This window comes from Furipterus horrens, unplaced genomic scaffold (assembly GCF_987537825.1).
Source record: "Furipterus horrens unplaced genomic scaffold, mFurHor1.1.pri manual_scaffold_8, whole genome shotgun sequence".
NCBI lineage: Eukaryota > Metazoa > Chordata > Mammalia > Chiroptera > Furipteridae > Furipterus > Furipterus horrens.
This window is the reverse complement of record NW_028327178.1, coordinates 57,684,083-57,707,181: the sequence shown is the minus strand read 5'-3', so window position 1 is coordinate 57,707,181 and position 23,099 is coordinate 57,684,083. Positions and strand designations below refer to the sequence as shown.

The window sequence follows — 23,099 nt, the reverse complement described above, 5'->3', positions numbered from 1 at the left end:
CACACACCTGATTGTGTCATGATCTAGTTTGTGTCTCTTCCAGGGTACCCCCATCCTGCCCTTCCAGGCACCCCTCCTTTCCTAGACATCTATTTCATGTACTATTTTCTTTTCTTTTTTTTAAATATGCTTTATTGATTATGCTGTTACAGTTGTTCCAATTTTTTTCCCTTTGTTCCTCTCCACCCAGTGACCCACTTCCCTCCAGTTGTCCCCACTCTTAGTCCCTGCCATTTAGTTGGGCATATAGTTCTTCTCAACATCTTCATGTCTATTCCACTCCCTCCTACTATGCTTCTTAATTCCTGTACCATCTCTCTCCCTTCCCTCCCTTCCCCCCTTCCCGCTACCCCCCCCAAAATGTTCCCCATACCTATTATTCTTTTACCACTCTCATTGCCTACTTAGTTTGCCTTTGTTTCGGTTCCCTAGCTTCTGTTGTTGTCATGATACAGTTTTCATTTTAATGTTCATAGTTTTGAACCTCTTTCTCCTAAACAAGTCCCTTCAACATTTCATATAACAGTGGTGTGGATCTGATGAACTCCTTGAGTTTTACTTTGTCCTGGAAGCATTTTCTCTGCCCTCCTGTTCTGAATGACAGCTTTGCTGGATAGAGTAATCGTGGCTGTAGGTTTTTGCTTTTCATTCCTTTTAATATTTCTTGCCAGTCCCTTCTTGCCTGCAGTTTCTTTTGAGAAATCAGCTGATAGTCTTATTGGGACCCCTTTGTATGTAATTCTCTTCTTCTCTCTTGCTGCTTTTAAGATTCTCTCTTTATCCTTAATTTTTGACATTTTGATTATAATGTGTCTTGGTGTGGTTCTCCCTGGGTCCAGTTGTTTTGGAACTCTGTGCTTCCTGGACCTGTAAGTCTATTTCCTTCCCCAAGTTAGGGAAGTTCTGCCTCATTACTTTTTCATGTAATTTTTCAATTTCTAGTTCTTCTTCACCTTCTGGCAACCCTATGATTTAGATGTTGGCCTGCTGATAGCTATCCCATAGGTTTCTGAGCTTCTCCTTATTTTCCTCACTTTTCGTTTCCTCTTTCTGCACTGGCTGACTGTTTGTTCCTTCCCTATGTTCCAATTTGTTGATTTGATCCCTGGTTTCCTTGCCCTCACCACTAGTTTCGTATGTGTTTTTGTTCATTTCAGCAGGACTAGCCTTCATTCCTTCCCCATCTTGTTTACGATCTGCTGTTAGGTCTGTAAGCATTTTTATAACCAAAGCTCTGAACTGTGCCTCAGAAAGATTTCCTATCTGCTGCTTTGTTAGATTAGATGTTTGCTCTCTGGTCAGCTGCACCACTGGGATCTCTATCATGATCTGTGCCATCCTGACAGTTTTGTGTTTACCTTTGTTTCCTGGGCGGGGCTGTTACCCCTCCTACGCTATAGGGGGTGGAGCTCCGTGCACTTGTCACAACCAGGTGACCCTTCTTACCACACTGTGGTGTTTTGTGCTGGAGTGGGGGTCCAAGATGGATTCCTGCAGTTCATTCTCCGCTGAGTGACTGGGAGCCTCCTCCTCCATCCCCACCCTCTCTGGGCCTCACAGTCCAAGGCAATGGGGGTCTGCTTTCCCCGGCATTGGAATCGCAAGGTGACGGGTCTGGTCTGTAGCCAGGGGTGCTCCCCAGGCGCTTCTCACCTCCCCTTAAATATGGGTGTCTGTGCTTACCGCCGTCCCACCGCCATCGCCACTGCTGGCACTGCCAACACAGCTTGACCTCTCCGCCCCAGCTTCACCTCTCCCACCTGCCCAGACAAGCACCACTTCTTTATAACTTCATATGTTGGACTTCCATGCAGCTCTATCCCCTGGGACCCCTGGCTATTTCTGGTTTTGCGGTAGTTGTATTCCTTCCCAGCTGTGCAGGGAGACACAGTGGGGCCGTCTAGGCTTCCATCTTGGCCGGAAATCTCTCTCATGTCCTATTTTTTAACACATCTGGCTGGCTTCCCTCTGAATGTCACTTGCTAATGAGAGGGTTGTAATAGTAGCTTTAAGTGAGACCCTCATATAAGTATTTGCTTTTGTGAAAAGTCAGAGAAAAAGCAGGTTCTCTGTCTGTCTGTCTGTCTGTCTCTGCTATGCCATGAGTCTAAGGCTCAGAACTGGGTTTTCTGGACCATACCTCTTCTGTGTGTTTGGCTGAGTCTCTTAGTGTTTCAGTCACTTCTGGTGTGTGTGTGTGTGTGTGTGTGTGTGTGTGTGTGCGCTTGGGGGTGGGAGTTGACTACACTCTCCTTACCAGGGAGTGAAAAGTATAGAGTGTTGGGTGTCTACATATGAGAGGGGAACCCCCCCAAAACTGGAATTATCTTCTGGAGGGTGGGCCCCTTGTAGTACAGGCTTCTCCCACTAGGTGACTGTTCTAAGAACCCATCTGTATCAGTGTACCAGCAGGCATTGTTGTGAGAGCCTGTGTTCGGCTTCAGTGAATTTTTTTCGAAGACTCTTTCAATACATTTGCCCACTTCACAACGGGTGATTTATGAGCACACCTGCCTACACTGCGCTGAGTGTTCAGCAGTTTTTGACCAAAAACAGCATGACCCCTGTGCCCCACACTCTCTGTTCACCAGATCTCACCCCAAGTGACTATTTTTGTTTCCATATATGACAGTAGTCCTCAAAGGGAAATGTTTTGCTGATGTGGAAGAGGTGAAACAAAAATGACAGAGGCACTAAAAGGCATCAAAATTGACAAGTTCAAAAACTGTTTTGAGCAGTGGAAAAAAATGAGAGGACTTTGAAGGCAACTGAAGTTTAAACACGTAAGAATACACAATTTTTTATTAAAAAATTCTGGGTTTTTTTGTCCCCTCTCATATATGCATGTACACACATGGACACACACACACTTTGCACACTGTAAAGTACTAGATAAATGCAAAGCTGTGTTAGTAATAACTGCACAGGTTTTAAAAATGTTTTGATTTACACTGAATTCTAAACATTACATTGAATTCTAAACATTAGCCACCAGGCCTCTGGGTGAGTGCTGATCTTCATCCAAGAGCTGTCTTGGTGAGAAGACCCACCCCTTTGGAGTATTTGTCAAGACCGTGCAGGGCTGACAGAATCGTATGGCTTCTCACAAACTAGTTGAGTGATCTGCATATAAGGGGCTGATCAGAGGTGCAAGGTTGGCTCTTGTTTGAGAATCTAATGGGACTTTGTGTTAGAGTGTATAGGAAGGTACCAGAAAAAATGAAGTCATGGAAGAAGTATGATAAACAATTAAGGGTAAAAAGATCAAAGCGATGTATGAAAAAAATTGTTTTAAATATCTATAATATGTGGAAGGTAAATTTCACACTATGCAGACCTCCTGGAGCCTATAGATTAGGATGGAAACCCTGGAACCAAACTGAGGCTAGGGAGTGGTCATTAAAATAGAAAGGAGGGCAAAGAGCTTTAAACGACTGCTAAGTAGAGAGCAGCTTTTAACCTAGATGGACAGAAGCCATGTGAGGGCAGACAGGGAGAGAATTCAACAGCGTGCTGGCAGTAAAGAGGACAGACAAGGTAATCTAGCACTGTAATCATTCCATGGGCAGGGTGTGCAAGGAGGCAGGGCCATCTGACCAGCAGCATAACTACTCTAACACAAAAGCTGGGCAGCCAGCCATGCCTTGGTGCTGCTGTCTTTTTCGTTTTTTTACATTTGCAGAAAGATATTTGGCTAAATGATTATCTAAATTAAATAGTTTGAAAACAAAATGCAAAGCACAACAGAAAATAAAAAGGGATAAAAAAAATCAACAGACACGAATTTTAATTCCAGTTCTGCAACTCGCTGGTGATCCAATCCTGAGGAAATTATCAAAGTCCTACTGCTGTGAATTGCTGATTCTCTGCAACAAAGAATAGCAGAGTAAACATTTCAAGGACAACCCTGGAAGCTGTGAAAATCTCTGAGGCTGGGAACTCTTTGGTTAAGAAACAAGGGGTTTGTGGTGCAGGACCTCTCAGGCCCTAGTTACATCTGACCTTCAGGTGCTACGCATTTAGGTCACCTCTCTGTGCTGATCCATGAACTTCTGTATTCAGATGAACTTCAGAGGCAGGCTCCCGGCATGGCACTGCACTTAGTAATTCTCAGCATTAGAACATTCAGCCCTCTGCGATGGAGGCCAAACACACTTCTGAAAGCACACCTTTAGCCCCTTTCAGAAGACTTGAGAGAGAGGGAAGACCCCCCAGACAGGCAGCTACAAGTTTGGACACCCTGCTGCTTAGAACCTGGTCCTCCCATAGTGCTGAAAGCTGCCTCTCAATTACACCTCCACCTGGCCAGACTGAGAGTGTGGAAGCCTGAGGCCTTGCTAATCAAAGGAGAATCAGCATCACCTGTGAGCTTATTAGAACTCGTGACAGGCTCTGAAACCAGGTCCCAGGTGATCGGAGTGCATGGGAAGGTTGAGAAGCACAAATGTGGAAAAGGTAGGCCTCCTATGGGCTATAGGTATTAACTTTTCAAAAACTTGAATGCCCTTGATTAGGTCCTGCCCTCCTTAGTTCACCGCAGTTCTTATATGTCTCTGTGGTTTTATACCTGCAACTCCATATACCTGAAATTCCTGCTGGGTTACTGAAGGCAGCTGTGCTGTGGCCCTTAGCTTGGGGTTTACACTCCAGGCTGACTGTCCTTGCTGTGCTGGCACATGAAAATTACCTGGCAAAGTTCAGAAATTATGCCTGGGCCCCCCCAGGAGAGTCTGATGATTGGTCTGGGGTAGCACTCAAGCATCAGTATTTTAAAGAAGCTCCCCTAGGGGATTCTCATGTGCAGCTGAAGTTGAGAATCACTGTTCTAAGGTCAGGGAAACCTGAGCTTGAGAGTTTATATTAAAACCTGGTTTTGCCACTTACTAGCTGTGTGTCTTTAGGCAAATTACTTAACCACTTTGTGCCTTGGTTTCTTCATCTATTGAACGAGGACAGTAACTACATAGTAGGTCTGGTGCCTCCCTCAAAAAAGTGCTATAGGGATGAGGGAGATAGTGTAGGAGATAGTATTGATACAATAGCTGGCAACACAATAGCACTCATAAATGATAGTGGTTAATGGTATGATTTCACTGAGATCTTATAGAAGAACTTGACACCTCAGTTATCATGGTGCCACTGAATTTTCTTTTACTAGCATCCAACCCCTCCTCATACAGCATTATTTCAAATGTTCAAACGTTCCCCAAATCCTGCAGGCACTCTTTGGAAAGACCCTCAGCTACCTATGTTTCAGAATGGAAGAGATGCAGCCCGATGAGGAATATGACTGTCGCCCCCATTATACAGATCACCCCCACAGGAACATGGTCAGATTGCATAAGCTTTCAAAATGATGCCTCCTGAGTCAGTCCTGATGCTGGCCTCTTTAGCACTCATTTCTGTTCTCCCTCCCCAACTGCCCCCCATTTTCCTTGATGAATCCATGTGGTTCTAGGAAAGCAGATCATAACCCCAGATCTGGAGGTGGCAGTGTGTGACTGAAGTCCAAGCCAACCAATGCATCCCACTGCCCTACCCACAGGACTGGTGAGGAACCTAAGCTGGTCTGGTCAGGTCAAATGAAATTTAGGATGATGCTGGGAATTAGGAGGCTCAGCTGGTATTGTTTGATCAGGGTGGTCAGGGGAGGACAAATCCAAGAATCCAAGAGAAAGCAGCAGAGTTTGCGAAAGAAGCCCACTGTGGATGCTGTACCACTCTAGGTCTTTCGTCACAGATTTCCTTATGGGTTAAGCTAGTATGCCTACAACATGACCACTCTGCCACTGCTAAGCTATATCAGCACCAAATCTGTGCTGATATCTCATTTGCCAAGGTCATGGGGTTGGTATCAAATAGGCTGGCAATTAAAACTGGTCTTTCTAATTGCATATCACATGAAAATTAATATCAGCAAAAATTCTCAGGTCTTTTTCCTTTTCCTTTTTAAATCATTTTTACTATTAAGTTACAGTTGACATACAATATTATATTAGTTTCAGGTGTACAACATAGTGATTAGACGTTATATAACTTGCTAAGGGATCATCCCGATAAATCTTATACTCATGTGACACCACACAGTTAATGAAATATTACACTGGGGAACACAATTTTGGTTAGTTAGATTTGACACTTGTTTTTGACTAACTTTTGGCATCCAAATCCAAAAATGACCCGTTTTACGCTATCACATCAACTTTTTAAGGTACAGGATACTTGCCCTTTGTCCCAAAAATCATACAAAATGTACATACAAAGGAAAGTAAAGAAAAAATTACCCGAATAGACTGTTTATTTAGAGTTATTTTATTCATATAATATTGTTACTGTAAGTCAAATAGTGTATAAGTATTGAAGTTCTGCTAACAAACATACATATTAAGGTATTTTATCTTTTCAAACGACAGGCTAGGAAATGCCAAAATGAGATACTTGAAACAGTCTCCTTCAGTTGGCAAAGCTGTAACAAATTGCTTCATGAGACCCCGTTTTATGTGCAGAGGTGGGAATATAATGTTCTTTTTGTCAACAAGTCGCTCATGTAGAATGTTTGGATCACCAGGTTTGAGGTCAGATCTTGGAGGCCAATTCAACTCCACCCAATGCTTTTCATGAGCTCTGCTGTCCCACATACACAGAAAAGAGGGATACTTGGTGTATCTGCATTGCTGACAAAGAAGGAAGCAGACAATTTTAAGGTCAACACAGATGATTCAACTGTGCTTATGATACTGCAACAGATCAATGACACTTTTTATGTCTTCATATTCTTCATGGAAACAAACTGAATGGCCAATTGGGACAGCATCAAATAAATTGCCATCATGGAGGAGGACACATTTCAGGCTCTGCTTTGAGCTATTGATGAACAGCTGCCATTCAGTTGCATTCTAGATTGGAATTCCCAATTCTTTAATTAAACCATGTATGTTATGGCAATACACAAAGTCACTGTTACTTCGAAAGTACTGCAGAAATGCACTTTCTCTTGATTGAAAGTAGGATGCCTTCGCTCCTTTTTCAAGCAAGTTTTTCTTGTGAGTCTTGATGCTAGGAGTTTTGAAGCCTTTTTGGATAGTCCCAAGTCTTGTGCCAAATCATTCAACTCATGCTGGTTAAATTCATTATGAACTGAATTGTCTTCAATTTCAAAATCTTCATTATTGCTGGCACTTAGTTCTTCACCATACTCCTGTTTTCTGAAAGAGAGTAGTTCAATGAAAACTGACACTGGGATTTCAGCTGAATGAGGCACTGGGCGTAAAGCTGATGGTAGTCTAGGATACTCTATTTTACATTTATTTTTCTTGTTACATCCTGACGTTTTCACTATGTAAAAGTAATAGTCACTTGAATGATCTCTGGGCTCTTGCCAAACCATAGGTATACCAAATGGCAATTTATCATGTGTTCCCTTCATCCACATCTGTAAACTCTTGACACACTGCTTGTACACCTTGTGAGGGGCCCAAGACTTATCTTCATCACCAAGTTTTACTTTAAAATGTGCAAAATAGGCTTGCCTGACAAATACGCCGATGTTTGCCCTCTGACTGGGAATGATGAAACTGCCACAGATATAACAAAACGAATCAGGGTTGTTTGGGCACTTACGACGAGAAATAGCAGAGGCAAACATGGTCTGAAGGAAGGGGAATAAATATGTATGTAAATAAAAAAATAAATTTTGCTAACTCCTTGTATACAGACAAGATCTAGGACTACGGAATACAATTCGCTATATAAAGCGGCGCACAACCTCTTACCACACTGTCTCATGTGAAACTGAATAGCCTAGACAAGTATGAACCTGTCGCTGGTCTCCAAGGTCATCCCTCACCCCTTCCCTCTCAAGGGAGGTTTGCTCTCAGCCAAGAGGAGAGCACTAGTGTTCCGCTCATTTCAGCCTAGAGTGGTCGCATTAAGATAAGCTGTACAGAAAAAAACTTGACATGATAGAAGAAAACTAACTACAGTTTTGAAATCAGCATGCCTATTTAAATCTAAAACAGCTGAAAATTGAAGTCAACAGGAATTATGTTAAAAATTGTTCCCCTCCGTTACTGACTCTAGTCCCTATGTTGTACTTTACATCCCCATGACTATTCTGGAACTACCAATTAGTACTTTTTTATTTTTTAATATGGGATGCTTCACGAATTTGTGTGTCATCCTCGTGCAGGGGTCATGCTAATCTCTGTAGCGTTCCAATTTTAGTATATGTGCTGCCGAGGTGCATACATCAATTAGTACTTCTTAATCCCTTCACCCTTTTCACCCATCCTCTTTACCCCCCTTCAATCTGGCGATCATCAGTTTGTTCTCTGTATCTATGAGTCTGCTTCTGTTCTGATTATTCATTTATTTTGTTTTTAAGATTCAATTGTTGATAGATACATATTTATTGTCATTGTGTGCTTCATATTTTTTTATCTTTTCTCCTTCTTCTTCTTAACAAAGACCCTTTAACATTTCATGTCACACTGGTTTGGTGGTGATGAAGTCTGTTAGCCTTTTCTTGTCTGGGAAGTTCTTTACCTGTATTTAAATTCTAAATGATAGCTTTGCTGGGTGGAGTAATTTTAGTCGTAGTTCCTTACTTCATCACTTTGAACATTTCTTGCCAATCTCTTCTGGCCTGCAAAGTTTCTGTTGAGAAATCAGCTGGAAGCCTCACGGAAGCTCCCTTGTAGGTAACTAACTGCTTTTCTCTTGCTGCTTTTATAATTCTCTCTTTGTCTTTAAATTTTTGCCATTTAATTATAATTTGTCTTGGCATGGGCCTCTTTGGGTTCATCTTGTTTGGGCTCTCTGAGCTTTTTGGACTTGTATGTCTATTTCATCACCAGGTTAGGGAAGTTTTCTGTCATTATTTTTTCAAACAAGTTTTCAATTTTTTGCTCTCTCTCTCTCTCCTCTTTCTGGCATCCTCAGGATGTGAATGTTGGTATGCTTGAAATTGTCCCAGAGACTCCGGGGGATTCTTGTTTCTTTTTGCTATTCTGCTAGGGTGTTTTTTGCTTCCTTATATTCCAAATCACAGATTTGATTCTCAGCTTCATCTACTCCACTATTTATTCCCTATAAATTACTCATTTCAGTTAGTGGACCCTTCATTTAAAACTGGTCCTTTTTTATGCTATTGAAGTTCTAAGTTTCTGGAGCATTCTTATAACCAGTGTTTTGATCTCTGCATCTAGTAGATTGCTTGTCTTCATTTTGCTTAGTTATTTTCCTGGAGTTTTGTTCTGTTCTTTCATTTGAGACATGTTCCACATTTTGGCAGCCTCCTGTATTTGTTTCTAAGTATTGGGAAGAGCTGCTAGGTCTCCTGGGCTTGGTAGAGTAAGCTTATGTAGTAGGTGTTCTATAGGGTCCAGTAGTACAACCTCCCCATTCACCCAAGCTGGGCACTCCAGTCATGCCCCATCCCCCAACGTGGGCTGTGTACACCCTCCTGTTGTAGTTGAGTCTTGGTTGTTTTTGGCATGACAATGGGAGGGATTTACCCCTTTTTCTTCATGTTGCTAAAAAGTACCTGTACAATAAGTTTTCTGGAACCAAGTAAAAAAGTCTAATATTTATTCCCACAAAATTTCAATGTAACAATTTAACAAACATTCAATTTAATGAAAGTGATCTGGGGAGATCTTTGGAGACTGATTTAAGACTGTGATCAGTGTTGGTTGCAAGTAGTTGCAAGTGGTCTAAACAACTAAAAGAATTACTGGCCTGTGTAACTGCAAAGTCCAGTTGTACTTTTGGTAAGAATCAAGTGGTTGAATAAAGTCACCAAACTTGATTATTTCCACTTCTCTATTCTGTCTTCTTTAGATAAGCTTCATCCTAAGCCTGGTTCTCCTCATGGCTGCAAGGTGGCTGCCAGCACCTGTGGGGCCCCTTGCTTCTTTCCTTATTGATGTACAGCAGGAAAATAGAGCATTCCTTTCAATATGCAATGGAAGGTCACGCTTGTCAACAGAAAAGGTGAATGAATGAAGCAAGAAAAGACAGAATGTTCTCTGAAGCCCAAAGCATCATTGTACTCCAAGGTCCCCAAACTTCTTTTCTGTTATTTGGGCCTATACTAAGTCATGTTATCTTAATCAACCACTAAGGCCAGGAGGGTGGAATGTGAAGATTAATTTGAGCCAATTGGGGAACACATTAGAATTGGCACTGGGTTCACCTCACTCAGAAACACATAGGCTACATGGACAGGAATGGAAGGTATCTAAAAGAAAATGTATCTATACTCTGGTTTCTCTTCAGATCATATAAATATTTTGCCTTTTACTAAAAGAAAATGTATCTAAATCAAAATTTAGACACTGACACAAAAAGAAAGGAAAAGTACACACATTCAGGGCAGTCTCAAATAGCAAAGATCTTTGATAGTCATTCAGCACATTTACCATCTATCCAAGTTTTGAATAATTAGCAAATTTGATCAGTGGATTTTCTACCTCTTTAAACCGCTAATAAAAATGTTGACTGAGACAGGAGTGAGGAAAAGTCTCTAGGTTGATGCTTATCTGTTTTTTAGCATCTTCCTAATGTGATAATTAAACCTATCGCAAAGCAACCTAGTCATCTCAACATTTAGCCACTTGACCCAAAAATATGTCATTAGCCCCTATGCCAAATGTTACACAGAAGTGCTGTTGCAGCAAATCCAAACTACTTCCATAATCTATCATTTTACATGTCCCTAAAGGAAACAATGTCAGTGTGAGACCCTTACAATATAACTCGAGCACTGGTGAAGCCAAAGTCCTCTCTGCATATCCAATTGCCCACTGGACCCAAATGCCCCACAGGTCCTCAACATATGCACATTTAACATGCCTTTTCCTCCTTTTAAGCCTCATATTTCCTATTGTTCTTAAATTATTTATTAAGGTAAAAGTCACATAACCTAAAATAAACCATTTTCAAGTGAACATTTCAGTGGCATTTAATACAGTCACAAAACTAAACAACCAACACTTTTATGAACATACACGTACATGCCTTTGAGTCCCTCTTCTCAATTCATCTGGGTATATACCTATGAGTGGAACTCACAGATCATATGGTAATTCTTAACTTTTCAAGGAACTGCCAAACTGTTATCTACACTGGCTGAGCTGTTTTACATTCCCACTAACAATGTACGAGGGTTCCAATTTCTCTGCATCACCACCATCACTTTTCTTTTTTATTTTTAATTATAGTCATCCTCATAGACGAGAAGTGATAGCTCACTGTTGTTTAGACTTGTATTTCCCTAATAACTAATGACATTGAACATCTTTTTAGGTGCCTGCTGGCCATTTGTGTATTAAAGTTCTTTGCCCATTTTACAATTGGGTTGTTTGTTTTTCTGTTGTGTTGTTAAGAGTTTCCCCAATTTCCTTTTAACTGAGTTATTCTAGTTAAGAACTTTCATAATATCACCTCTTTACTCCCTATTTGCCCTGAGAGTCACCAATTTGTTGTTATGCCTCAGAAATGTAGCAAATCCCAGTCTTCCTTTCCACCTTCCCTCCCAAATGCCCTACTTCAGGTCCTCATTGTCTTTTCCCAAGACAATCATGAGAGCCTTATATCTTTTACTCCAGCTGCAAATTTCTTCCACATAACTGCTAACTCCTCTAGCATAAACTTAATCTTGTTACTCCTCTGCTAACAACATTTCCCAGCTCTTGGCATCATCCAGGAAACCCTGAGCATCCTGGCCTAGTGGTGAGCCTCCTCAGCCTGCCTTCCAGTCTCTTGAGGCCATATGCAGCAACTCTGCTCCACAGATGCTCCATGAAGCTGAGTGCCATTCACCCACCTGCATGCTTAGTTATACCCTGGCCAGTATTGGCCCAAGCCTAGAAAACAGTTCCCACTGCCTCTCTGAAGGTTCTTCTAATTCACCTCATCAGCTCTGACACCAAAATCATGTCTTTGGGGATCTTTAGTGGTGCCACAACATTATTTTTAACATGTGCTGTACATGTCACTTAAGGGGCCCAGCACACCCAGACTGCCCTTTCTGGAGACAGCGTCCAGTCAGAAGGCTACCCAGGATTGCTACTAATTGGACTTAGGGTAGAGCAGACCACTGGGTGAGAGTACAGTCTGGAGAACACAGGGAAAGTGGGCTAGCTGAGTGTGAGATGAGAGTGGACAGAATGGAGCAGGAAGGAAGAGGAAAACATCATTAAAAAGAGCACAAGTGGGTCACAAGGCAAAGCAAGAGTCACTAGGTTCCTGGGGAGGCCTTAGTTCCCCAATTCTTTCCCATGGGCTGTGGGTAAGCCTTAGGGTGGCTTGAGCATAGCTCTAGGCCTCAGAAGCAGAGTGGCAAAATGAAGAACTCCCATGGATACTTTGTGCTGAGCTGAATTGTACCCCCAAATTCATATGTTGAAGTACTAACCCCAGTATCTCAGACTGTGACCATATTTGGGAATTGGGTTGTTGCAGATAGAATTAGTTAGAATGAGGTCACACTGGAGCAAGAAACAAACAGAGCAGGCACAGTCTCACTCTTGAGGAACTTACGAGCCAGTGTGGAGACAGACGAGAAAATGAATGAGGTACTGCTATTCACATAAAGGAAATGAAGCAGGACAGTGTGATGGACAGCAAAGGGGAAGGGCAAGGGAAACCATCTGAGAAGTTAAACTGTAGTTGGGACTTAAATGAGAAAAAAACCAAAAGGTAAGAAAGAAAGAAAAGGAAAAATAAAATGAACAAGGAGAAAGGAAAATAACAGAGAAAGAAAGAAGGTGTGGAAGGCTAGTGTGGAAGGTTGAGAAACTAGGGAGCGCAGAGGCACAGGTGAGGGTGGAGGAGTTTGTGAAGTGAAGGCATGTGGGAGGGGGAGAGGCAGGGAGGACTCTGGAGGACATGATGCCAGGGCAGGGTCTGAAGTAGAGGACAGTGCCCATGGATTACAGAGCAGCTGGGAATGAAGGGGCGGGGGGCATGCAGAAGAGAAGCAGGAAGACCACTTTAGGAGGCTACTGCCGAAGTTCAGGGAGAGGTGATAGTGACCTGTCTTAGGGGTACTGACAGTTTTTTTCCTCCTATTAAAGCAGGAGTTTTGAGACAACAAGGACTGTGATCACAACAAGAGTCAAAGAAGAATTTGCTGAGTGAAACATGGAACTCTTTAAAAGGCAGTAGTCACAGGAGCCCACACAGGTGTGAGCAGAGCATTCACAAACCATGACTAGGTCAGTCTCGTGAAAAGTTTGCAACCAGTTTCCAGGGCACATTTTAGAAAATCTCTGCTTCATCTTGAATAGAGCCAGGGTTCACAGGGTTCAGTTGGTTGTTGCCAGTCTACAATACCTCTTCACCCACATCTTACAACTTATCTGGAAGCCTGGGGAGTTTTCCCTTTGCACTCAGCCTCCCTCAAGCAGTGTAGCCACTGCTTCTCAAGGTGCCTATGTTCCTTCTGCTTCTCTAATTCTTTTTTGGCTCAGACCAATTTCTCTAATTTCTTCCTCAAACGTTTGAGAGATAAGACTGTCAGCAAGTAGAGTTGGGAGCTCTGCTTTTAGATGGCAGATGCGGGCCCCCCATCATCATTAGACTTGGCTTGTCTTCATCTCTGTGATCTGTGATAGCATCAAGAAGAGAATCTTATCTTAAGCAAAGTATTCTATCCACCAGAAACAAGGAGTTTAGAATCCACCAGGAGAGGGAATACGCTGGCCTTGTTTCTGAACACTGGATGGGTTAAAATATGACTGGTTTTGATCAGGAGTAGTCACCACAACACAAATATATTAACATCCTAGTGGAGGCAAAAGGTCAAAATTTTCCCTCCAGTGGTCACCCAGCCTCTACTCATTCTCTCTCCTCCGAGTCACTGTAGCCTCCCCCATTCAAATTGCTGTTGGTCACCGAGGCTTAGCCAGGAGTATGTCCATCAGCTTGCTCATAGGGATGGGTTCGGGAAGGCCATGTGCTCTCACTCTGGGTGATTTGGGTCAAGCAGCTCCATCAGGGCATTTATCTTTCCACTCCTAGGAAAGCGGACTTACTCTTATGGATGTTGCAATGACATGAGCCTGAAACTGCCAAGGGACACTTTGAGGAACCTGACAATGGAACCCACCCGAGGAAGTAGAGCTGAGTGGGAGTCTCTCATGACCTTGTGGACGGCCAGATTCAAGAAACATGTAAAGCCAGATCTATTCTGGGGGTTTTGATTGTGTGAGCCAATGTCTCCCTTCCCTACTCCCTTTTCTCTCTCGTTTTCTTTTTTTAATATAAGTATTTGGATTGTGATTTTTGTCACTTGCAACAGAGTCCTCGTTGATGTGGCCTCTTTTTACAGAAGTGATTCCATGAGGAAACAACCTTCCTGCAAAAGAGTGAGTGACTGCTGGAGCCTGAGGAGAAGCTATAAGGTGCTTACCCTGTGTTAGGGATGACAGAGGGTGGCCCCACCACCACACAGATTGCCACACAGGTCAGGCTGGGGCAAGGAGCTGGACCTAAGTGCACAAGCATCCTTCTAGAGCCTCAGAGGTTGCCTACTGGACAGTCACTTCAGGGTGCATATGTGAACTCCATCAGCCTGAGTCAGTGCACCTAAGGGGCACCATGGTATCAAACATGTCAAAGAGAGCTGAGAACAATGCAACCCCCATAAACTCTAAGTTCTCTTCTAGGATTGTGGTAACATTACCAGGAACTATGCTCCCAGCAGTCAAAATGCTATGCAAACCTGGGCTGGAACAAGGGGATGAGAGGCAACTCCAACTTTTAAACAATGTGCATTCTCACTGTGAAATGATCTTCCTATCTTCACAAACAGGTTGATTCTGGGGTTACCTATCCCAAGTGGCTGGGTCAGTCTTGGTGACAGCAGGATCCCCATCTCGGTGAGATGGGTCTTCTCTTCCTGTGGGTGCAGTCTCCAGAGCTCTGTGGTGCCATTGTGGCTGCACATGTGCATGGGTCCTGCATCTCTGCCAATGTCTGCTGTGGGTTTCAAGACAGGCCTTTGTGTTCTCAGCTTTGACGAGGAACATGAATGTGTATGCACAAGGGCTGTATCTAACATATGGACTCTTCTTGTGCTCATAATTATACAAATACATCAAATGAGAATTTTAAAAAGCCTGGGGTTAAGATCCCATCACTATCCTGATACTCTATGAGGGGTCACATATTACATAGATGAGAACCCTGAACATAGGTAAAGGATGAGAAGTTCCACAATTCCCAATGTACAAATGGGCCAGTGTGAAGGTTGGCACCATGGGGTAGGGAGATGCTGAGAAAGCAGTAGAGGAGGCTGCACTTCAGTGGCCTCACAGCCAAGGAAATTAGACTCTCTTGAGGCTGAAATCACTGGCTCCGGAGTGGGAGGAAGGCTCCTGGCAGCACCCTCGCTCCACCACTTGCTTCAAGTACACAGCCTCTCTCAGCAACATCTGCCTCATGACTCTGTGTGGGGCGGTGGAGGATTAAACTGGGCATACATGCCCAGCACACTTTAGGTGCTCATAACTAAGTGACCACATCTGTTCACAGGTGGCTTTCCAGTTAAGGAGAAACTATAAACCCAAAGAGATAAGCCAGCAATCAAACAAACCAAACTGTAACATGGTTTAAAGTTTCTGCTCTGTTGAGGAAGAACAGGAGGTCTCCATTCCCACCCAGATAGACTTCTGAAGGGCAGTTGAGGGGAGCGTGAGCTGGGCTGGAGACTAGGGTCCTGGGGTGATCTTATGCTCAGCCCTACAGCCCTGAGGCTTCTTGCCCATAACCGACAGAGCCTGTGGGAACCCTAGTAAAGGGGATTGCTGCAAAACTGACAAAGCAGAATTCTTGAGAGAAAGGCTTTGGAAGGTGCTCTCCACACATCACATGTAGTTCTCACTGAAGTGCTATAACATAAATTCGAGATTCTCTGTCTCACAGACAAAGAGGCTGAGGGGTCGTGGAGGTGAAGATTCATTCAAGGCCACAATCCTACTCTGTAGAAACACCAGAACTGTCCACTCAGGAAGGCTTCTGGGCTGGAGTGTCTAAGCTGAGCCTAAGACATTAGCAGCGGGAATGGAAGGGAGGGCAAGAACCCAGCAGGACAGAATGAAGGGTCAGAATGGCCATAGTTTTTGAATACCTGCTGCAACAATCTATTCAAATTTTATCATCCAGAGATGCCTGGAAACATACTCCTTTTTATAGATGAGAAAATACACTTAGAGATAAAGAAAGTGTCTAAAGTCACAGAGCCAGTGAATAGTAAAGGCAATATTTAAACCCAGGTCTGTCTGACTGCCCACACTTTCTCTATCCGAGAACAGAGTGAAACCTACTACTATAAAAGGTCAGTAAAGAATAGGAACAGGACCCAGTCAGGTGGAAAGGCAGGCTGATCTAGTAATGATGTCCTGGTTAGAAGACACTGCCTCATACCCAGCATGTTCACCTGCAGCAGCACCACTGTATTCATCCAAGAAGAGAAGAATCTTTTAGAGTTGCTGTCTGCTGATACCATGACATTCCTGCGAAGGGAGCTCCCCTGGCCATTGTGCTTAGAGATACACATAGATTAATGGCTCCTGAAGCACTGCCAGCCACTCCTTGCTGAACAGACATGACAGCCCAGCTAGAACAGCACAGTGGTGGGATTCTGGTCTTAGCACTGCTCTTCCTCCCATGATATGCCCTCCTTCGGCTCTCATCTCATTCTCCACTATGTGTCCATGAGGAGGTGTGTGCTGATTAAACTTGTGGTAAGATAATGACCTTAAATGGTAGCCTGGGCCATAGCAGTAGGAAGGTGCTCATTCAGACCACAGCTTGGCTGATAGGGAAAACATCTACCTGGATAGATACAGAGTTAGGAAGCAAGACAGCTCAAGAGTTTCTTACTAGGAAATACATTTCACGTGGTACAGAGGACTTGCAAGGGAGGGAGGCGCCCATCACTCTCACCAACTGTTTCCCTTTCTAGGGTCTGCTATTCTTCTCTGTGCGGTAAACTGGTTGGGTTAGAACCATCACCCACTAATGGGTTCATATCCATTTTTAGGCTCAACTGGCTGCCTGCGCCTCTAGAAGCAGTGGCTTAAGGAACCAGGCAATCCTCAGCATGGCTGGTGTGAGAAGATGAGCTGGGCCAAATCAGCTTTCTTTTTGGGAATAAGCAGAGAAACAAGTGGAGGTAACACAAGAGGAAGTCATTAGGGTGGGTCAGGGCCATGGGAGAAACTCTGAGAGACCTGAGAACACAGAGAGGCTTGTGGAATTGTCAGGAGGGGATGAACACAGCCCAGCCCAAAGGGAAATACCCATCTGCACAGCCGAGGCCCCTGCCAACTTCCTGGTTCTAGCTGTGCACATCCTTAAGATAAACTGCCATCTTCTTAAGAAAATCTATACAATCTAACTTAAATATTTTCCAACAAAGTCCCCAATAGCAGAGGGGGGTGAGGGGGAGAGAGACAGACAGACAGAGAGAACACACGACAATAGGTGCCCTCCAGGGAACAGGAGGGTAAAGCCTAAAGTTGACCAGGGCAAGGAGGGATAAAACTGCTTTTGAAGTTGGTTATTTTATCTTAAAAAGTAACTTCAAATTTCCATGCTATTCCATAATATCAGTGTTTGCTTTAATATAAAAATAGCATTTCTCCCCCTGAAGCTCCTTATACAAGTAATGTTCCAGAAAGATATGCCCTTTCTAGTCTGAAGTCTCATCTCTCACACCCTGGCACATGAGCGGGCAACCCTGGGAGGCACACATGCTGGGGTGGGGCAAGCTGGCCTGGCAGATCTCCAATGGCCCTCCTGGCTCTGACCTGCACACTGTGAAATAGAAAGTGTATTAACGTACAAATACTGACTCTCAAGTACTTCAGAGGCAAGAGGTCCCATCTTCAGTGTGGGCAGTCCTACGGCCACACGAACTGCAGCTGGCAGTTCCCTAAGAAGGCTCTCACTCATCCCTCAACTACATAAGGTAGGATTCCAGTGGCTACAGGCAGTAGTTGGGGTGAAGTCAGAAAATACAACAAAGGAACAAGTTTTGGGCCAATAGGAGTCACAGCCACCTGCCATCAAGTTCTGCTTCAGTGCCTAACAAGAACTACAAAAGAACACACTCAAGATCTGGGGACTTCTAGGAAAACCCTTCACTGTCCAAATGATGGGCAGTTTGTTCTATTGATAAAGATAGGGGGTTTCTCACTGACACCTGAACACACAAGCCCAGATGATATTTCTACTCCAGTATCTTGTGCACTGTACTTCACTGTGTGCAGAAGACAGATCGTTTCCTCTCTCTAACTAAAGGGTTTGTCCTCTTGCCCTTCCTTCTACTGCCAACAACACAGAATGATGGATGTAGACAATGATGCAATGAAATGCAGCTGGCCAGCAGCGGTCATTCCTGTCTGTCATCCCCAATACTCAGATCGGAAAGAAGTTCTCGGAGGAATCCTTCTGTCGCACTAACACACTGTGCCCTCCAGCAAGTCACGTCACCTCTCCAGGTTCTAGCAAAATGAGGCAATTAGATCACATTGATTGGAAGGTTCTTTCCAGCTTGAAGAATCTATGATTTCAGCTATGCAACTGTTAACCAGAATGAGAAAGATTTATATATGCCAACAGAGAAAGAATTCCAAGACATATTATTAAAGTGGAAAAAGCAAGCTGTAGAACAATATACTGTGATTTGATTTGGGTAAAATATATGCTTGAATATGCATTAAAATTTTTTGAAAGGGTGCACAAGACAGTATTTAATAGTGGCTACTCTCTGGGAAGTGGGATAAGGGGTTGGCAGAAAAGTGGTGTTCAGTTTTACATTGTCTTACATGTTTAATCATGTGTACACATGGCTTTTTAAATTAAATAAATAAAGGAGGGAAAGCACCAATCTATTGTTCCATGTGTCTTAGCATCACCTCCAGGTCTTGGCTCACACTGGAATGACAGCTCCAGTGTCTCTACTGCCTGACTGTGCAGCCCTGCCATTAGCATCTTCAACACAGCAAACAAAAGCCCTTTTCTGGTCACTAGTCTAATAAGGTCCTTCTAGGTTCAGCCTTCCAAATACCCATCTGTTCATTCTGGGCAGGACTCTGGGACTGGGTGGTGCGTCTACAATTGCAGTGGTGTTGGTGAGCTCAGGGCAGGGCCATTTGTGGGCCAGCTGCCTCCTCCTCTGACAAGTCACTGTCTCCTCTGCATGGGTAGGCACCAGGACATCCAGTGTACCCCCCTCCCTGAGGAGTTGGTCACTTTACCTATTTTGGGATGGCCTCCCCCTAGGCCCAGAAGCAGAGTTGCACAGGATGCCCAGGATAGTCACTGCCTCTTCCCTCTACTGAAATGAAGTCAGGTGGGCACCCAACACCTCTCCCCTCACAAAGCTGTGCTTTAAACCACATCTCCCTGGGGGAGTTCAGTGTCTACTCCCAGATAGAGCTCCTCAGCTGGCTCTGGAGCATCCTTCCCTGGGCAGCATTCCCTTTGAAATCAACCTGTCCCATCTGGAGACCTGCTATCATTGCACTGGCATCATTTGATTTTCTTGTAACAGTAGCAAAGAACTTGGGCTCACTGAATCAATGGCTATTATAACAACTCCTAAGCAAAAAATGGGAACTATTGGGCATGCTCAGTATCTGCTTAGCCCTTGTCCAAGGCTGCCCAGAGCACTGGAAGCAGCACTACCAACTTCCACAGGGCTAGCCGAGGTAGAGAATACGAATGAGCAACTCAGGGAGACAAGACACCTCAGTGATGGAGAGAAGAGAGAAAACGTCCTTTACCCAGGAATTCAAATGATTTTGAAATGCTTCATTTGAAGCTTACAGATCACTCAATTAAAAACAAATCAGCTGAAGAGTCTTTCAGGCAACAAGAGCTGTTTGAGAAAGGGAAAACTTCTCCCAATCAGCAGTACTTTCACCCAAGACTGAGGAAATAGAAAGACAGAAGTGTCAGGAGTGAGGAACAGACACTCTGGAGGAACAGGGTTCCTTTTTAGGCCTCAAATCTGAGAGGAACAATCCACAATGTCTCCTGAGGAGGGTGGTGACCAGGATCATGAGGTTTCTATGACTCTCATCTTATCTAATGAGAATAAGGACCTGGAGTCTAGAGAATGGGCTTGAAGGACACCTTCACTGTCTTAAAGGCTGCAGATAAGACAGGGACAGACCTGTGCCTCCAGAAGGAGACCCAGGACTGTTTCGTAGAATTTCCAAGGGTGCCCAACATAGAGAAAGTTCAAACTATCAGAACTCAAGAGCAAAGAAAGGAGCTACGTTATGAAGTTGTGAGCACCCTATGGCAGGAAATATCAAGGTCAAGGGCCATTCACTGGGAATGCTATGGCAGAATGTTCTGGACACTCAGAGGCTGTGCTGAATGACTTCTATGGATCAGAATCTCAACTTAGCTCTGAAATTTTCATGGATTTTATACAGATTTAGCATCTCTTTAGGACACTGCACCTTAACTGAAGAATGGCCAGCTCACCATGACAGAGACTTCCTGGCCTGTGCAAAAATGACCTAGTAGGGGGGCTGAGTTTGTTCTAGCTGGCACTGTGAAGGCTGTGGTGGCAGGTCTCCAGAAAAGGGATAAGCTGTGATGGCAGCAGAGGATGCCCCCTCCCGTCAGGTTCAGAGCAGAGGCTGTGGGCCCACCTGAGAAAAGAAGGCAACCATGCAGGCTGCAAGATGTAATAGCTGATACCAGCCTGGACCGAGGCGCCGTGCAGTGTCTGAGCCACAGGATGTTTCTCGGGGCGCTGGAGCACAGCTACAAGCAGAGATGTTTCCCAAATGCCCACTTCACTTTCTTTGCTCCAGCATACATGGCGACCCACGGAGATCTGAGTTGTGGGGGCTGACGCTTTACCGGACACTCTGGAACAAGACTAAGTTTAACTCCCACATCCCATGTCCCCACGCCGTCCATTTCTTCTCATACACACATTAGTTCGGGGCAAGAACCTAAAGCCACCTTGACCCACTCGTCCCTCTAATTTAAGCCCTCAAACCCACCAGTATGTCTAGTCACTCTAACCTTGACCAAATTTCCAGCCCGCCAGCCCTCAGCAGCACCGCCCACCCCCCAGGCCCCAGCCCCGGCCTCAGCGAACACTGCCACGCCCGCGGAGACCCCGCGCCGGCCTCTCCTCTCCTGTGCCCGCCCTACCAGTTCACCGTTCACCAGCCACAGCCACCTTCCCAAAGAGTAGCTTCCTCTGCTGAACGCCTTCCCACCGCGTCCCACCCCTTCAGAAGGACACCAGGCCGCTTTCCTGTCACCCACTGAGGCCCGCCTGGCCAGGCTCCTCCTCCTGGCTGGCCTCACCACCACCCCTCCCTCATCCCCAATGGGTTGACATGCAAGTTCATTTCCACCTCAGGGCCTTTCAATTGGCTCTTCCTTCTGCACGTGAAATTATGTTTCCTGAAGAACAGAGCACTGTCTTGCTTATTGCAAACTCCCCAACATGCAGAACACTGCCTGGGAAGTAGTAGTTGCTAAATAAACCCTATCCCATTCCTCCCCTTGGCCAAATCGAAACCCCATCAATTCAGCCCCAAAAGCCCTTCCCCTATTCCTTCACCAAGAAATTCAAGGCCTAGAGCTGGAGCTTCTGCTTCCCCAGATCCCTAACCCCCTTACAGCACCCTTTGGAATTCCATTTAGTGAGACAAGACTTCTCAGAGAGAAAGGTTCTAGCCCTGGGGTGCATTAAGCGTAGAGAAAAACGCTGGCTGAGAGCCACTGGTCAGTAATACATATGGAAAAATGAAGGTACTGAGAGAGATGTACCTTATTAAGTTACACATATAATCACAAAACCTTATAATGTTGATTTAGAACGGTTCTTACAGAATGCCTAGCCCGGGGGCTTTCATACACAGACTAAAGAGATGTTGTTCAAAGGGACTCTCTTGCTCAGAAGCCTGGCATATTTCAGAAATGCAGGGGCACTGTTTTGCGGGAGGTAGGGGAAGGATTCCCCTCAGCCTTCCCTCCCCACTCTGCTGCCCCTGGGGGACCTCAAGGAGCCCATGCACCCACTCCTGTGACAGGTGGAATGCTGTAGCTCCTTGGAGCCCTGCAGCACCACAGTAGTCAAGGAGGGCAGCCAGAGCTGACTCTGCCCTGCTGCTGGTGGGGGGCGAGTGCACGCCTGGGACACTGTCTAGCCTGGAGCCCTTGCTCAGCTATTTATTATTTCTCCAAATTGCTGACAACTGCTTTCCTGCTGGCAGCAGGGCTTTTGTCACACAGAAACCCCACCTATTTTCCAAGTAGCTGGCAGATGATCCAGGGAAGCCCCCGTAATGAGTGAAGCACCTCTGGGGTCACTGCAAAGTCCCTCTGACTGGCCCTCTCCACACGGACTATGCAGGCTTCACGTGAAACAGCAGCTGTGATGAGATTGTGGCTTTGACTGAGACCATTCACAGTGTCAGCAAGTCCGGTGAACTGTCAACCCAGGGCTGCTGATCCAGCTCCTTTGCTGAATAGTCCCTTCACCCACGTTACCGGCATACCCACAAACCTGAGTGGGGTCCAGACAGCCACTCCCCCTATAGTGCTTTCTGTGGACCGAGACAGAGACTGCTGACCATTCACCAGCCATTCACTGGGGTTGCTGTGGCAACCGGCTCCTTCCTATAAATGTTGTTCCTGACACTCATGGAGTCCCTCTGCTCTGGGGATGCTGTGGGAAGGAGGTGTAGAAAGGTGAGGGAAAGAATGCAGTGGTGGTATGCAGGTATATCCTGCTGTAGGTGTCCTAAGGTAGCTTGTGAGCATGGCAGCCATGTGTGCCCACTGCATGGAGAAGCACCTGGACCGGGGCTGCATCAAACCATGGTCATGGTCAATATGCACTGACAAGCATGGATACAAAGGGGACAGCAATTTTCTGAACTGCAAAGGCACAAAGCAGGTCAGCCTTTAAGATCAGATACAGCAGTGGGGGTGACCGGTGTCAGGGCCTGGCTGCACTTCATCCTCTGAAGGAGTTGGGGGCAAGGTCTGCTACTTCCAGCCTACCCCCTTCACACTGATACCCCAAGAGCTGGCACAGTGAC

General features: G+C 44.9%; 1 protein-coding gene and 1 non-coding gene across 6 annotated transcripts in view; both read right to left on the bottom strand.

Annotated features, from left to right (window-relative positions):
* Positions 1-23,099, bottom strand: part of CHCHD6 (coiled-coil-helix-coiled-coil-helix domain containing 6) — a 383,759-nt gene that overhangs the window by 92,412 nt on the left and 268,248 nt on the right. The window contains exon 7 of one of the 5 annotated variants that reach the window (XM_090285895.1): positions 3,810-3,866. The exons of 3 other annotated variants lie outside the window; for them this stretch is intronic. In XM_090285895.1, coding sequence (XP_090142021.1) covers positions 3,843-3,866 — 24 coding nt within the window. In that variant the 3' untranslated portion in view covers positions 3,810-3,842. Of the gene's footprint in view, positions 1-3,809; positions 3,867-6,296; positions 7,206-23,099 lie in introns of those variants that run through there. One more of the 5 variants, XM_090285896.1, reaches the window with a different exon arrangement.
* On the bottom strand, positions 8,144-8,245 carry LOC150002979 (U6 spliceosomal RNA). Its single transcript, XR_016512826.1, has one exon. It is a non-coding gene; the product is annotated as a U6 spliceosomal RNA (small nuclear RNA).